Source organism: Zootermopsis nevadensis, unplaced genomic scaffold, assembly GCF_977971745.1.
Source record: "Zootermopsis nevadensis isolate Lab colony 2312 unplaced genomic scaffold, Znev_1.0 Znev_ptg000013l, whole genome shotgun sequence".
NCBI lineage: Eukaryota > Metazoa > Arthropoda > Insecta > Blattodea > Termopsidae > Zootermopsis > Zootermopsis nevadensis.
The window spans coordinates 15,114,536-15,129,545 of NW_028259145.1; the positions used below are offsets into that span (position 1 = coordinate 15,114,536).

A 15,010-nucleotide genomic window follows, 5' to 3' on the forward strand; every position below is an offset into this window, starting at 1 on the left:
ATATGTAGGGAAATGTTTAAAAAATTTAATATTCTTCCACTAGCCAGTGAATTCTTGCTCTCTTTATTATCATTTATAATGGAAAACAGAAAAATTTCAAACAAACTCAGATATCCATGAGTACAAGTTACAGCTACTATAAACTTAATGTGTTAAACACGGGACTGGTAAATATCAAAAAGGCATTTACTATACTGGAATTAAGCTGTTCAATAATCTTACCCCCACTATCAAAAGTCAGTCACGCTAGAAGGAAGTTAAGCCAGCACTAAAATATCTCCTACTTCTACTCTATAGAAGAACTCAATTCAACCAAAAAATTTCAGCTGTTAAAATACATGTAATCAATAGTGGGTATGTATTCTTGTGTAATTATTTTGCTGTAATACTGTGGTTGACTAAGTTGCTATTATAACTATGTAATTTATATTTGTATTAGAAACAGGTATTGTTTTTTGTGCTAAGACATGTTCTACATCCTCAGCTTGGGCCTATAAAGGATATGAAATGTAAATAAATTCTAACCTGTTCTGTACTCTTTATGAAGTATCTACACTCTTTCCCATTTTACAGTGTCACTGCAAATCTTGACATCAATTATTAAGAGTGACATAGAATATGACTGTCTTTTAGGCTGGTGCACCATGTAGTCCTGAAGTTTATAAGTTGTCAGACGTTTTGGATGTGCTTGTTGCCTCTATGATAAACAACTACTGAAGACAGTCATCATCATATTCGCCGCCATGAGGACCTGAAGTCTCATCTGTAGTGACATCTTTCGGATGAATTGAAATGACGGTATTAATGGTCGTCGTGACTTGTGGTCTTAGTCAGGTTGTCTATCGTTGGTATTATCTATTGTCTTTGGTTTTTATGAGGTTGCATATGGTAAACTGTGTCAGTAACTGACAAAATAAAAATTCTGCGTGTAGATGTGTGGTATTTCTTTGGGACACAATGGTGTGTGAGTAAACATTTGTTGAGTAATTGTGACTAGTAGTAATAAAATGAAGACATACTAGTTTTGAGACTGACGAAAGTTTTAGGTTAGAAATAACCATCTTGCATATTGCTTTGCTGTTGCAGCCGAAATCAAAGAAATTTATTGATCGTAAAAATGCGGTAACTTTCCATCTCGTTCACCGCAGCCAGCAAGACCCGCTTATTGCTGATGAGAATGCTCCTCAGCATGTTCTTGTGCCAGCTTCGTTTGATAAAAGGACCAATGTAAGTTTGAATTTAATACATTTATAATTGATTTATGTTTGTAATAAGGACATAAACAGAAACTATTATCAGCGGAAAACTCCCCTCCCCTTGCTTTTGATACTCATATGTTGCTATGTATTTTTGTCTTGTTAGTTTTTAAAGAATAATCTTTGATAAAATATAGCATACTTGGACAACGTTTCTTTCTAACTATACATATCATATGTTCTTAATGTCTTATTATAATTATTATTATAATATACCTGAAACCTGCATGCCAGACACATCATCACGTTATAATTACTGCAAATGGGTAGTGTTGAATTTTATTTGATACCAGATGAATCATTTGGTAGTTTTCATTCATAGTTTTAGTTGAATGACAACAGTAGAATGAAAGTATTCAATCAGCAGCATTTGAATTATGACATTTAATGAAATTATTCAGTTGGTGGCAGTCCGTTGAAAGTATTTGAATGACAGAAAATTAATAGCTGAATTTGATGTAAAATCTGTGATTGAATTTATTTCCTTGATATGACATGATACAGAACAAATACACATACAAGTTTGGCATGACTTTTTAACTTTATGTAGTTATCTGTTTGTGGACCAAGGAATTTTGTTGTTTTTACTTCTTGTATATATTCAACATTTTAGCTATTTGTATATTGATCATTGCCTTGTTTTTATTACAAATGTTATTAATTTGTTTTATCAAAATTTAAGGTATGTATATTAGCTGTGAACCATTTATTCATGACTGTTGTGTTTTATTTGTGGTAAGAACAGAATTTTAATTATTTAGACAAGCTGAACATATTAGGACTGAGATGTAGCATTTTGTAATGATCTTCTCACTAGACTTTGGACGCTACAAAGAGAAAGGAGGAACAGAAGAAATATGGAATATATTTTGATGATGATTACGATTATCTGCAACATTTACGTGATGTTAACAATTCAACTGTTGATTGGGAACCTATTAAACAGTCATCCAGTGAGGCTACCAAATTGAAGTTGCCATCATCTGTGTTTGCATCAAAAGTTGAAGATGATGTTGGACTTCTTAATAAGGCAGCTCCTCATTCAGGTAAATTTTATTAGTGGTTGCAGAGGCTTTATCAGTAGTATTTCATGAATTACTTAGTGAAAGGAGTAACACAGGAAGAAAATCTTTCTGTAAATTGGGAAAGGTAGAAATAGTGTTTTATGGAAGACATATTTTACTCTGTGAACTTAACAATGAGTTTTTGCTTATGTTATGTAATTTGAATAGTAGGATGACTGTGAATTTGGAAATGATGTGGAAGGAAGTGGCTGTGATCTGTTTTAAGATACAGTACTAATCACATATTTGCTTTAAAAAGAGGAAAATTGTGAAATGCCTCATAGTAACTGGTCCATAGACTAAGTAAAGTATTTGAAATTTTTATGGAGTAAGTTTACTGTCGAGGTAAAATATGAATTTGCATTTACCCAGCAAATTTTGGATTAGTTACATGCTAGTTTGGAGGTTTTCCATGATTTTGTTCCTGTAACATAGTTTGTCTCACTTCTTCTGCTGTTAAACATTCTTTCAGTATTACTGTAAAGAATTCATCAGATATGCATCTTTTTGTTACATTTTTCTTGAGTCATGATATGGACGTGATCGAGTGGAAAGTTTAATTTCAACATTTCCCAGTCCACTGTACTAACATTTTGCCTACACCAGGCTCATCGTACTTATGTGTCCAAATTTTATAATTTGACCTTGTATCCTGGGATGTTTCAGGAAAGAATAAATTGAAGAAGTGTGAAGTTGAAAATTAATTATAACTGTAATAGTATGAGATTATGTATTGAAATTATATTCCAGAACATTTTGAAAATGAAATAGGGACCAGTAAATTAAGTGGATAGTACTGTCATAAAAGTACTTCCTCTTACTCCCCTTTGCATGTCACCATCAAAAAATTTGAGTAACTAGAATATTCACATCATAAAGTCTGATGAACCAGCAGCATATTCATTGCATGAATTATACACTGATGCTCTCTTCTGTATACGTATAGTAATCACATTCTTCTTGTTATTTGAAACCAAATAGGTTGGTGTAACAGTAACACTATAGACTTAAGTTATGGACTGAAGTATTTGTGGTTTTGCTTGGTATGTCTGGTGAATGCTTCAGATATGCCTCAGTCATTTCATTTCAAATCATTACCTACTCACCATCCACATTGTATTTCAATGTCAGGTCATATTCCTCATTTTCATTTGATGCTTTGAAAGCTATGCAGGTGACATAATTCTGTTATATTGCTCCAGATTGAATTAGTAAATCAGGACTGAGAACGAAAGTTTCTTCTTCCCACTGCCTCCATCATGCCAGCATTGAATGTAGCTGACAGGTTTAGAGCAGCTGAATAAGTGGCTGATAGTGTTCAGTAAAATTTCAGTTAATTATTTAGGATCAGTTCTACAATTGAATATTTATCCTTTGTGAAAGATTTTGTGCCTTTTGCTTTTGTCCTTTTTAGGGGCTGAATATTTTGTAGCTAAATTTAAGTCTGACATAGAAATAAGACAAATTAATATGCCTGTGTTGATTTCATAAAAGTTCCAACACACTTTATATTTGGTAACATTGAATTTGGAACACTGGAATTTTGTTATTATAATGGCATTTTAAAATCAGGACCACGGTTGGATCTGGATCCAGACATAGTAGCTGCAATGGATGAGGATTTTGACTTTGAAGACCCAGACAATGAACTTGAAGATAATTTCATTGAACTGGCAAATGTAGAAGAAAGTGGTAGTGACATTGATTCAGATGTGATGTCACATGGAAACGATGTTGAGTAAGTTATTACTGAAAGGTAATATTTTACAAACTCATTAAAAAAATGTATATTGTTATTGTACTTATGGCAATGTGTGTGTGATCCATTACTATACCAAGTAATTCATTATACACATAGTGGATATTAACAATCCTACAACTTCAGTTGCCTGAGATTTAGTTGTCAGTGCTCACAGTCTGCATTGGTCCTTCCTTACTGTCTACTGACTTTTTATCTGTTTTTTATATTATGTACACAGCTCACAAACTTCTTATATTTAGTTTATCCATTTACCTTCACAGTGAAGCAAAGGTGAAAAGATAATAATGGTGATGAAACATGAGGACAGTCCAGATTTAACTTGGGATTTTCAGTATTTCTCATAAATAACAATGTGAGCCTGTGTTGTTTTTGTATAGTAATTTTGTGGGATGGGGCAAATGTGTACAAGCAGGGGGAGAGAAGGATAGTACCTCAAGAAGAGTGCCTAATATGAAATAGGTAAAATTATTTATTTAACAATACGTTCAAAATGTTGGATCAAGTTTGATCTGCATACATACCTGAAAAAGACAATTATTCTGTTATGATGCATGCTAAATAAGGTCCAGAACTGTTGATTATTGCTTGTTGAGCCAGCTTGTATTATTTTATAAGGAAATTAAGACATGTTTGTGAGTGTTTTGGGGTATAACTGAGAATGCTAGGATACAATTATTGTAATTCCAACCTAAACTGAAAATATTTGATGATACGTGATATTATTGCAGTCTCAGTGGTGGAAATGTATCAGATGATGATGAATTGGGCAGTCTCTGTGGTCCACAATATACATTTGCAGATGAGGAGACAAAATCGTACTTTACCAACTACTCATTGTCAAGTTCTGTGATAAGGAGGAATGAGCAATTAACACTCCTTGATGATCGTTTTGAACAGGTGATTTATTTGCATGCTTTTAAGACTACATTATGCAGTAAAGGATAATTATTTAAGGTGTTTGAAACTAACATATAACCAAGAAAATACTTTTAAATTAAAGTTTATTTTTCTTTCTGAAGGAGCGCATATTTTATAATATTAAGCAGAATAGCTTCTGTAAATGAGACAAGTAACTAGTCAACCAATACTGCACGAATAGAATCTAAAGTTTCGACTGTGTCACATCAAAAGTCAACCATTGTATCTGGCATGAAGACAGTTAAATCCAGTTAACATTATAATATCCTAATTCAGTTAGATTTATTTCCACTCTCTGTATTCCTCTTCATTATGTCCACCCACCTCCCGTATGTCTGATGATCTAGCGATCAGACTTAGGGGCCCTTATAAGGGCCTCTTTCTTGGACACCTCTCTATTTCCTTCCCTCTGTCTCCCCCATGTCCCTACCCCTCCTGCTGGCCAGGCTGTGGCATTCCCTCTTACTCCTATTGGTTCACATGCCCTCACTTGATTGTGATATCAGTACCCACTGGTTGGGCCAGCCCAGGCTTAGAGTTTATATTGCAAAGTAAGTTTAAATTAAAATTGCTGTCTCCAGACTCACCGCTGTGAAAACCTCAAATCCTACATAAGTTTAAATTGTACATCAGTATAATATAAATTATATTGTCCCAATTTTCTTTGGTCCTTTGTTTGATGGTTGCTAGGGGACCATATATAGCTTCATGTGTAAAGCAGTCAGGGTAATTATAAGCCTTATCACTGTACTACTTTACAGTGTTAAGTGGAATTGGTGTTTGACAGAAATCCATTTAAAATTATAAGTAATATCAAGCTGATGTTAATGATAAAGTAATAGCCATGATTAAGACTCCTGTATGTTACTGTGATGAATGTTACATTTATGTTTAATAATGGGCTTAGATATTATCAGTCTGAAATTAGAAGAATGTTAATGGTAACATGTTACTTACTCTTATTGTCAGATATTTTATAATGTGAGAATACTGTCTATTTATAGATGTACAAATTGTTTTTTAATCTGTGGTGCCCTTATGAGAAAACCGCACTGGATTTTGTTTGCTTGTCATTTATTCATTGACCAAATACTGTTGTTTACAGTTCTTCACTTTGTCTTGTTAATAGATGTTCACAAGTTGCTATGGAGATACTGACATTGGTGCATTGGAATGTGAAGAAATTGAAGGTCATATAGCCCCTGATTCAGAATTGGTAATTCAGTATGCTGAAAAAATGGAAGAAGAGCGCAAACTTAACAGACCACTGCTAGAACCAGAGGCTGACTCTCGGATAAATGCTGCTGGGCAGCTACACGAGTACACAGATGAAGAGAATGAAGATCTAGTACCATTAGAAGTGCCACATGATTCAAAGGAACATTGGGATTGTGAATCTATCTTATCTACCTATTCAAATCTGTACAATAGACCAAAACTTATTGCTGAACCAGTGGTAAGTAAATACATTGCATGAGATTAATGGATGTACCTGAAAAGAAATTTATGATATGTGGAGACATAAAACAGGCAAATTAGTAAACGATTGCTGTTGTGAGTTATGTTGTATATGAACTTATGTGGATAAGAGTCCAGGAAGTTTAAAAATGTGTTAATGTCTTAACAGTTTTGATATACAGTAAAACCCCTCAAGATGGACACCCCTATACCCTGGACACCCCTTTATATTGGACACTTAATTGGAACCAGCGAATATCTTATAATTTTACATGTCCACAATACCCTATATCTTGGACACCCCTTTATCCTGGAACTTGAACACGCCTTTTGTTGTACGTTGGACAGGTTCATGCACTTATCTCTGATGCTTTTCAGGGAAACTTTTTTAGTTACATATTTTGTTGTTTTGAATTTCTGACTGATGAATGCATCCTCTCTGGAGGATTATGTTATGGACATTGGACCCATCATTGGATTGCATTGCAAGTGTTTAACTATTCTTTTGCTGAACCCTTAACTGGACTACAGTTTTGCAGAAGACACAGTGTTAAGTCCATCAGTACTGTGTTAACAGAAGTGAAATTTTTCTTTTTACAATGGGGAAGTGAAAATTGGTGGAGTTAACTTTAGAAAATGTTATTGAGGCTGGGGTGCAATGTGCAATGCATGGGAGTGGGCTTCAAAAGAATATTATTAGTACTATTGTCATTAATTCTTAATTCAAGTAAGCCTACAGTAGTTGGTGTATGTAAGAAAATAGATTATATTGCCATTAGACCACAATCTGGTTTTTCTCTTTACCTCTATCGTGGACACCTCTGTAAGTTGGACACATTTTCGTGGAACCCCAAGTGTCCAACTTAGAGAGGTTTTACTGTATATAGTATTTAAAAAATGTGATTTACTGTAACATTAAGCAATGGAAAGGATTAGTATTCTTTTAACTTTGTTTCTTGTGGAAAAATATATATTTATATGCTTTCTTCATTTGAAGGTGCAAAAGAAAATCCGTGTGTCAGGGCTAACAGGAATCCCTCTAGGAGTACTGGATGGCATTAATGCAGGTTGTACACGATTAACAGCTCGTGCTCTAGCCCGACACAACATTGGTGATAATGAAGGTCACTGTGATGATGGAGCAGAATCAATGGTATCAGCCTTATCTGTACTGTCCATGCGCCCTAAAGACGAAACACCAGAGGGACGCTCTGAAAGGAAGAGGGCTTTGCGACAATACAGGAAGGTATATGACATGACCTTAAGTTGCAGTTTAATTGCACATTAATATCTCTTCTGTGACCTTATTTGATGCACTGAATGTAGCTGGGTGAGTTGAAGTACTTGCAGATATTTCTGCAGTTTTTGGAATTCTGAACTAGGGTGAGTGGGTTTGTAATGTTCCCATCGGTATTTTGTCATGAATTTTCCTGGCATTTGCTAACCTAAGGAGATTCTGGAATCGGTTTCTTAGGTCAGATTCCATTACTGATAATATGGTTATCATGAGGATGATGGTTAGCAGAGATGACATATTTTTTATTGTGGGCTTCATTCAGAGCCTGGTGGTTGCCTGGTATGCTTCGTTCCAGTATCTTACCCTGAGACAGCCAGGATCCTCAATTCAGAACTTATATTTGTTAATAGCAAAGGCATTAAGAACTTGTTGGAAACAATATGGCATCAGTGTCATCATTGGTAATAGCTTTTGTGTGAAGACTAAATCACTGTGAATGTGTTCGCTTGTTTCTGTAAACATCTGTTTTATATTGGTGTGAAACATTAGGTGTCACACAAAACCATCCTAGAAACATGTTTCAAGGTTTTTTTCATTAAAATCGTAGTTGTGTGAGGGCATTTCAGTATCACTAAGGTTTGCAGGAAGCCTGTGGACAAGCAACTTTGCCATACTGTATCATGTCAAGGTGGGCATGTGCCTTTTTCCACTGTCTATCCAATTATTATGGTGGTTTTATATGAGACCTAATGCTTTGCTTGATATTGTTTGTACGCTTGAGAAAACAGATTGACACATGTTGTTCTTACCACTTGATGCCAGTATGTAGTGCTGCAGTGGTTAAAGTAAGTTGGTGTACTTTATTATGAGGAGGTAAATCCCTATAAATTCTGTACTTTGAAGGGCTGGTTCCATCCCAACTGACTGTATTCTTGATTAGCATTGGGTAGGAGGTTACTGGGACCCCAGATCTAGATAAAGCATGGAGAAAACAGATATCACATCACCTTCCAGGAATCAGACCCAAGTTTCCTGGCTTGTACCAAGTCACTTTACTGACTGAGCTGTTGCTGCTCATTTATCTTATGTGATATTTTACAGGAAAGAAGAATGGAGCGGAAAGCAAATACCCTGGCTTTTAAAGAAGAAAAGAAGAAGCAAGAGAAAGTCATTCTAAATAACAGGAAGAATATCCAGGGCATCCACATCTTGTAAAATATATTGTGCTGACAGAAGTTAGTGTATTAATTTGTAAAAATGATGCACATTTCATTAAATGTGTATATTCTGTGAAAAGTAAAATATATAATGTTATATTAAGCCAGTATAGGTTGTTTCCTCATTTGGCAACTGTGTGTCATGCTTCTTTAAAAGGGAGGCATGGGTATAATGCATAATACTGGAATGCACACTGTATCTGTTCTACTTATAAGCCTAGTTAGAGTATTGGAAGATGGGAAATATCCCCCCGCATCTTCCAGCTATCGACTACTTCTTCTGGAATATATTAATTTTTCATTAGCTTAGTTTTTGTTATAACGAATGAATAATGAATAAGGCATTGAAGAGAAACTTTTGAAGCTAATAGTCATTTGGATAGGTGAGAAATTTCCCATTTTTTATGGAACCCTCTTGTTCATTACCATATTCACAAAATTCCACTATTCCTGAGTTGAATCCAGACACCATATGTCTTTAAGATCTACTTTAATGCTATCCTCAGGGCTCAACAAACTCAATTGTCTTTTCATTTTTAACAAGTGAAAAATGAAGGCAAACAAGTGATGTGATTTTTTTATTCTTTCCTCTCTCATTTATCTACAGATATTGAACAGCTACATTTGTAACTGACATTGGTGTGAGGGCCCATGTTAATACAACACCAACTTTTTTAACATCTGAACGTAGGAAAAAGGTTAGAATAAAATGCAGTTTGCTAGTTCTTCTAATTATCACTTTGATTGTTTGATATGTGTCAGATACTAAGAGTTGCCGAAAGTAGTAGTTTAACTTTCCACTGTTTAGGTCACTTGTGATCAACTGTTTGCTAACAGTTCATGATAGTTTCTTGTGGAGGAACTATCTGAAAAATACAATTTGTCTGACCGGTGAGTTGAGAACTAACATTTGTTTACCCGTGATTTTAGTCCTGTCTACACTAATGCCTTCACAGTGAACGATATTGTAACTTGGGGCGGTATTGCCACCCTGGATTGTCAACCCTGATTTATTCACGTCAAATTAAATCAGTTACAGAGGTCTGCACATACAGTCAACTCTCTATGCCACATCAACAGTCTTCGAGTCTCTGTACACACACACACACATACTCTCACTCTGTCCTTCGAGTCTATCTGGTCCCCCGAGCTCGGCGCTCTTCACACTCTTCGCTTACACATCGGCCCGTAGCACCCCACTGGACACATGCTGGCTCCTCGGCCGCCACGGTCCACATACCCGGTGCTCGCTCACGCAGCCGACCTGTCCTTTCTCAGCGCCACACCAGACCTCTCATTGGCTCCACTCACTCGACTCCATCACACACTTTTCTTACGCCCTACTCACAGCTCTGTTCTTTCCACACTCTCTCTCACCACTCTCTCAACAATGCCAGACACAATAATGTCTAACGCAACAATGGCTATAAATAAATACAACAATGTCAATAAACAGATACAACAATGTCAATAAACAGATACAACAATGTCTATAAACGAGTACAACAATGCCAAACGCAACACGTCACAATATAAATATTCGAATCCGAAGGAAACTACCCAGAAACATGGAAGATATCACCATGGTAACCATTAAAATTCGCGCTTTGGTATTTGCGTGTTTCGTCTGTACGTTGGTCATATTGTGAATGTCGATTGAACCGCTATCTGGCGATTAGTACTTTAACTTCGCGTCATATGATTGATCTCTTGATGGTGCAAAATGGCTAGCCAGACGCAAGGAATACAACAGTTATTGGCTGCTGAAAAACGTGCTGCCGAGAAAGTAGCGGAAGCTAGAAAGAGTAAGCAATTTTCACAAATTTACGGTACTTACGTATTTAAAATAAAATAGTTTCGGGAGCTATAAACTAGTATGTAAGGAGTGTGACCTATATAAAAAAATATTAATGCATTGGCAGCGACGAAACTCAATAATAACTTTTCGGTCCGTTAACCGAGTCAAGTGGCCAAAAGACACAATGGTTTCGAGAACAATTTCCGTCCCAATCAGGGTTATGATGTGACTGTCCTGAAACGTTGGTTTTATTTGATCACTGGATGCAATTGATGACCCGAGAGGATTTTCTTGAAATAAAAAATGGTATGTTTCAGGGAAAGCACGTCGTCTGAAACAAGCTAAGGAGGAGGCCCAAGACGAAATTGAGAAATACAGACAAGAACGAGACCGACAGTTTAAGGAATTTGAAACTAAGGTTAGTTGTGGATTTTCCTAAATGATATCCTCATTGCAAGACAGTTTTAGGATTCAGAATTTTTTTGGTTTATATTGCAATGGATGCAGGTTAAATAGGTTATTACTTTCACTCTAATAAATATTCAAGTGTTGCGTTATTTTTACATTTCCGATTTTAACCTCACTAGGTGTCAGAAAGGTGATTACTTAGCAGGAATCAAATTATTCAGTATTCATCCATCTTTCATTTAAGGTTTAAGTCATGATAGTGAAAAATTTTGTTTCAGTTTACTCTGGCTCTGAAAAAGAATTTACTTCAATTTAAAATTCTTAAATATTGTAAATATCTCAAACAAGTATGTACAATGCATTCTAAAGGTCACTGTGCAGTTGTGATTTTGTAGTAATGTATGCCCTGGCAACGCTGACACCAACAGTATGATGTAGCATTGGCAGATCATTAACTGGTGGTTAACTGCACAATGACTTTTCAAACACTCTGTATTTATGTTTGTGTTGGTATTGTATCTGTATTATGACATATTTCACATCTTTGAAATATTTATTTAATGTAAATAAATTCTGTTGTTTTGTAAATTATATCAGTAAGTGGGAGTCTCCTGTACATTTGCTGAGACATGGATATGAAAAAGATTGGCTGTGAATATATCCACTTTGACATGTCATTTTAACCCAAAATAATTATGGTGATAATGCTGATGATAGTGACAAAATAAGGAAAGTGTAATCACATCAAAATCTCATTCTATATCAGTATTATGAATGTTGTTCATATGGAATACATTGTTTCTGCATCCTATGTGAAGTATTTTGTTGACTTGAAATTAGTTGTACTTTTAGCACATGGGATCTAAGGAAGATGTTGCAGCACGTATTGAAGTTGATACTAAAATCAAGATAGAAGAGATGCAGAAGGCTGTCAACACACACAAGGAAGCTGTATGTACAATATATATTTTAATTTCCACATCTTTTATTTTTGGCTTTGTTAATAAACGTATGTGTTTTGGAGGAAAGTAAATTTCATATAAAATTATTTTAACCCTTATTGTGCCAAGGTACTGCATACAGGCTGCTGGATGGATTTAAATTAGAAATACTGGGTCAAGTATGTTGCATTGTTGGAGGTTGATGTTATATTAAGAAGTCTAACCTTTTGTGATGTTACCTGAAACGTGGATTCAGTTTGTATGTTGATACTGAAATTGTAAATGCTTTTCTTAGTTTTCTGCAGATTTTGAGTATTACCATACATACTTCTTCTGTAAAGACCACTGTTCAAATATCTTGCTTTTTTAAACAAGTAATTTGGCTAATATTTATCGTAGGTCTTTGTCTAAAATGGTCTGAAGTTGAGGTTCCTGTTTGCAGATTTTGATAAGATTTCTAACAAGTGCCAATCAAAAATCTGTATGGGATAATTTGTATCCAGTATTCAGAAAAGATGGTTAGCTCTGTTTCTGCTCCAGTTCACTCTCCTTATCTCATAATAAAAGATAAAATCCTGTAGAAACCATTTTGGCACCATGCATTGCATCTGCTCCGGTCTGTTCTGCCCTGAGGCCATTTGGTATTCTCAGACAAGAATATTTTCCCTGATACAGAAGCACAGATGATCTGGTGGTAGAGTTTTGTGTGACAGAATGAATGAGAATTTGTCAATTGTGTATTAACTACCCTTTTAGAGATGTTTATGTTTCATGTGAAAGGCTATTTATCAGCGTTTAGAACACATCAACATCAAAAGGAATGTTCAGGATGTGCACTCAGTAAGAGAAAAAAGCTTTCCATTGTAAAAGAATTGCATGAAAAGTCATACATATAGCATAAAATAGTTTGGTGCATATTTGGTAAGGGTTAAATTATCACTGAAATTTGAGATGTGATGCCTTCTCAGCTCTGAAAATGAGGTTTCTCTTGAAGATTTCTGTTTTCTGGGTTATTGCACTGTGTAGTCTGGTCGATGTTAACCAACGTTTCAGAGGTCATTCTGCCTCCGTCATCAGGGTGATGAATATGCCAATAGGGTGTGTGGGGCCTGCTTCCATTGGCTCGGGGCAGGCTACTCCATTCACATTCTGGCACCTATAAACCTAGCCCCACACACCCTATTGGCATATTCATCGCCCTGATGATGGAGGCAGAATGACCTCTGAAACGTTGGTTAACATCGACCAGACCACACAGTGCAACAACCCAGAAGACAGAAATCTTCATATTCACCGCTGTGAAAACCTCAAATCTTACAGAGGTTTCTCATGTTATGTATTATTGACTCTGTAGTTTTGTAGATGGTTATTGGTGTGTTGGAGAAACATTCTTCCAGACATTGATAACCACATACTTGACTACACAGTGTCATAACCCAGAACCCATAACAGTCCTTCTGTGTTGAAATTGGTCATGGTTATATATTGTTGAAATAATATACATTTTTTAACAGGTAATCACAAAAGTGTTAGAGTTGGTATACGACATTAAACCTGAACTCCACAAGAATTACCAGGCTTCTCTGAAGTAACATCAAGAAGATCTGTGATACTTCATTTAAACACTCATTTACTAGCATTTCATAAAGTGTATGCCACATGAGATGACTTTATGAAATAAACTTTATAGTTGTTGAAATATAATCTGTATTATATTGTTATTGTAATCAGGTGTTGGAAATTGGTTTATTAGTAATTGGTGGCAACTTAGAGGCATGAGGCTTACTAGACATTTAATAATTGTATTCTTCAGTTCATCATCATGTGTAGGGATAGATGTATTGGTTGGATATAGCCCACACATTTCATTTACTACCATATAAATTGTCATCATTCAGAAGAAGTTAGCTACACCTTCTCTCGCCCATTTGTCTTCATTATTGTGCTTAAATGAGTACAGAGTAAACTTTATCTTTATCTTATACCTTCTGTCAAAGCTTATATCCATTTCAGGTTCCTGTAACATATCTGTTCATAGTTGAAATGTTCGTCATCTTCAATCATTTTGATGACAGTAAATTTATAGGTATTCTTTCATGAAGGGTGCATTTTGATGTGTATTAGACCATTGAATAAAATTTTTTCTTGGATGTTATCCATCATCTAGTAAATATAAAACGTAAAACGACGTTTCGGAGATGGGACTCTATCTTTGTCTTCAGGTTCCTACACAGTTGGGCCCACTAGATAGAGCTAATCCCTATCTCCGGACGAAGATAGGGAGATAGGGATTAGCTCTATCTAGTGGGACCAACTGTGTAGGAACCTGAAGACGGAGATATAGTCCCATCTCCGAAACGTTGTTTTACGTTTTATATTTACTAGATGATGGATAATATCCAAGAAAATTTTTATTCAATTGACTCTTCACCATCGTCAAGAAATTTTAGATATGTATTAGACCATACTTATGGTTTTACTCATATTTGTCATTCCAACTCAAGCATTTTATTACTATTCCATATTGATACTTGGTGTGGAAGTTGAGTAATTGAAAACTAATACTGTATTATACTGTATATTTTTTGATGGAATGTTGATTAATGTATTGGTCATTGATAGTAGATCCTGTAAATGTTTTACTTCTAGTTTTGTGCAATAAAGCAACCTTGTACAGTATTAAATAAAATTGAGTTCAGTAGATACTTTGGAAATTGTATTTATTTTGTGCAGTCTTTAACCATGTTGATAGCCACAGTCCTGCTGTCTGCTTTTGCCATGCCTTAACACTGTGTATCATGTGGCTTATGGTGGGGGCTTTCCCATGGCAGTGCCTTGAACCTTGGCATCCTCTTCTGTTTTCAGGCAGCTCAAATTAACTGTATATACAATTAATTGGCTTTTTTTATATTGGTATACATGAGTATCATCTTTGGTTGTAATTACATAAT

At 35.4% G+C, this 15,010-nt stretch overlaps 2 protein-coding genes across 2 annotated transcripts; both read left to right on the forward strand.

The window, feature by feature from the left end:
• The first annotated feature begins 801 nt into the window (after positions 1-801).
• On the forward strand, positions 802-9,020 carry LTV1 (LTV1 ribosome biogenesis factor). Its single transcript, XM_022078636.2, has 8 exons — positions 802-960; positions 1,087-1,227; positions 2,074-2,302; positions 3,893-4,058; positions 4,811-4,979; positions 6,130-6,456; positions 7,456-7,704; positions 8,797-9,020. The coding sequence occupies exons 1-8, from the start codon at positions 958-960 to the stop codon at positions 8,908-8,910; spliced, it is 1,398 nt and encodes a 465-aa protein (XP_021934328.1). The 5' UTR covers positions 802-957; the 3' UTR covers positions 8,911-9,020.
• Positions 9,021-10,541: 1,521 nt separating this feature from the next.
• Positions 10,542-14,764, forward strand: Vha13 (V-type proton ATPase subunit Vha13). The gene is made up of 4 exons (XM_022078638.2): positions 10,542-10,717; positions 11,028-11,128; positions 11,971-12,069; positions 13,574-14,764. The coding sequence occupies exons 1-4, from the start codon at positions 10,636-10,638 to the stop codon at positions 13,649-13,651; spliced, it is 360 nt and encodes a 119-aa protein (XP_021934330.1). The 5' UTR covers positions 10,542-10,635; the 3' UTR covers positions 13,652-14,764.
• Positions 14,765-15,010: the final 246 nt, after the last annotated feature.

Bases quoted from the DNA above. Each gene is read 5' to 3' on its own strand.
- LTV1 (XM_022078636.2), top strand. The intron at 6,457-7,455 runs GTAAGTAAATAC...CTTCATTTGAAG, and splicing joins AACTTATTGCTGAACCAGTG to GTGCAAAAGAAAATCCGTGT. The intron at 7,705-8,796 runs GTATATGACATG...GATATTTTACAG, and splicing joins CTTTGCGACAATACAGGAAG to GAAAGAAGAATGGAGCGGAA.
- Vha13 (XM_022078638.2), top strand. From the start codon at position 10,636: ATGGCTAGCCAGACGCAAGGAATACAACAGTTATTGGCTGCTGAAAAA. The intron at 11,129-11,970 runs GTTAGTTGTGGA...TTGTACTTTTAG, and splicing joins TTAAGGAATTTGAAACTAAG to CACATGGGATCTAAGGAAGA. The intron at 12,070-13,573 runs GTATGTACAATA...ATTTTTTAACAG, and splicing joins TCAACACACACAAGGAAGCT to GTAATCACAAAAGTGTTAGA.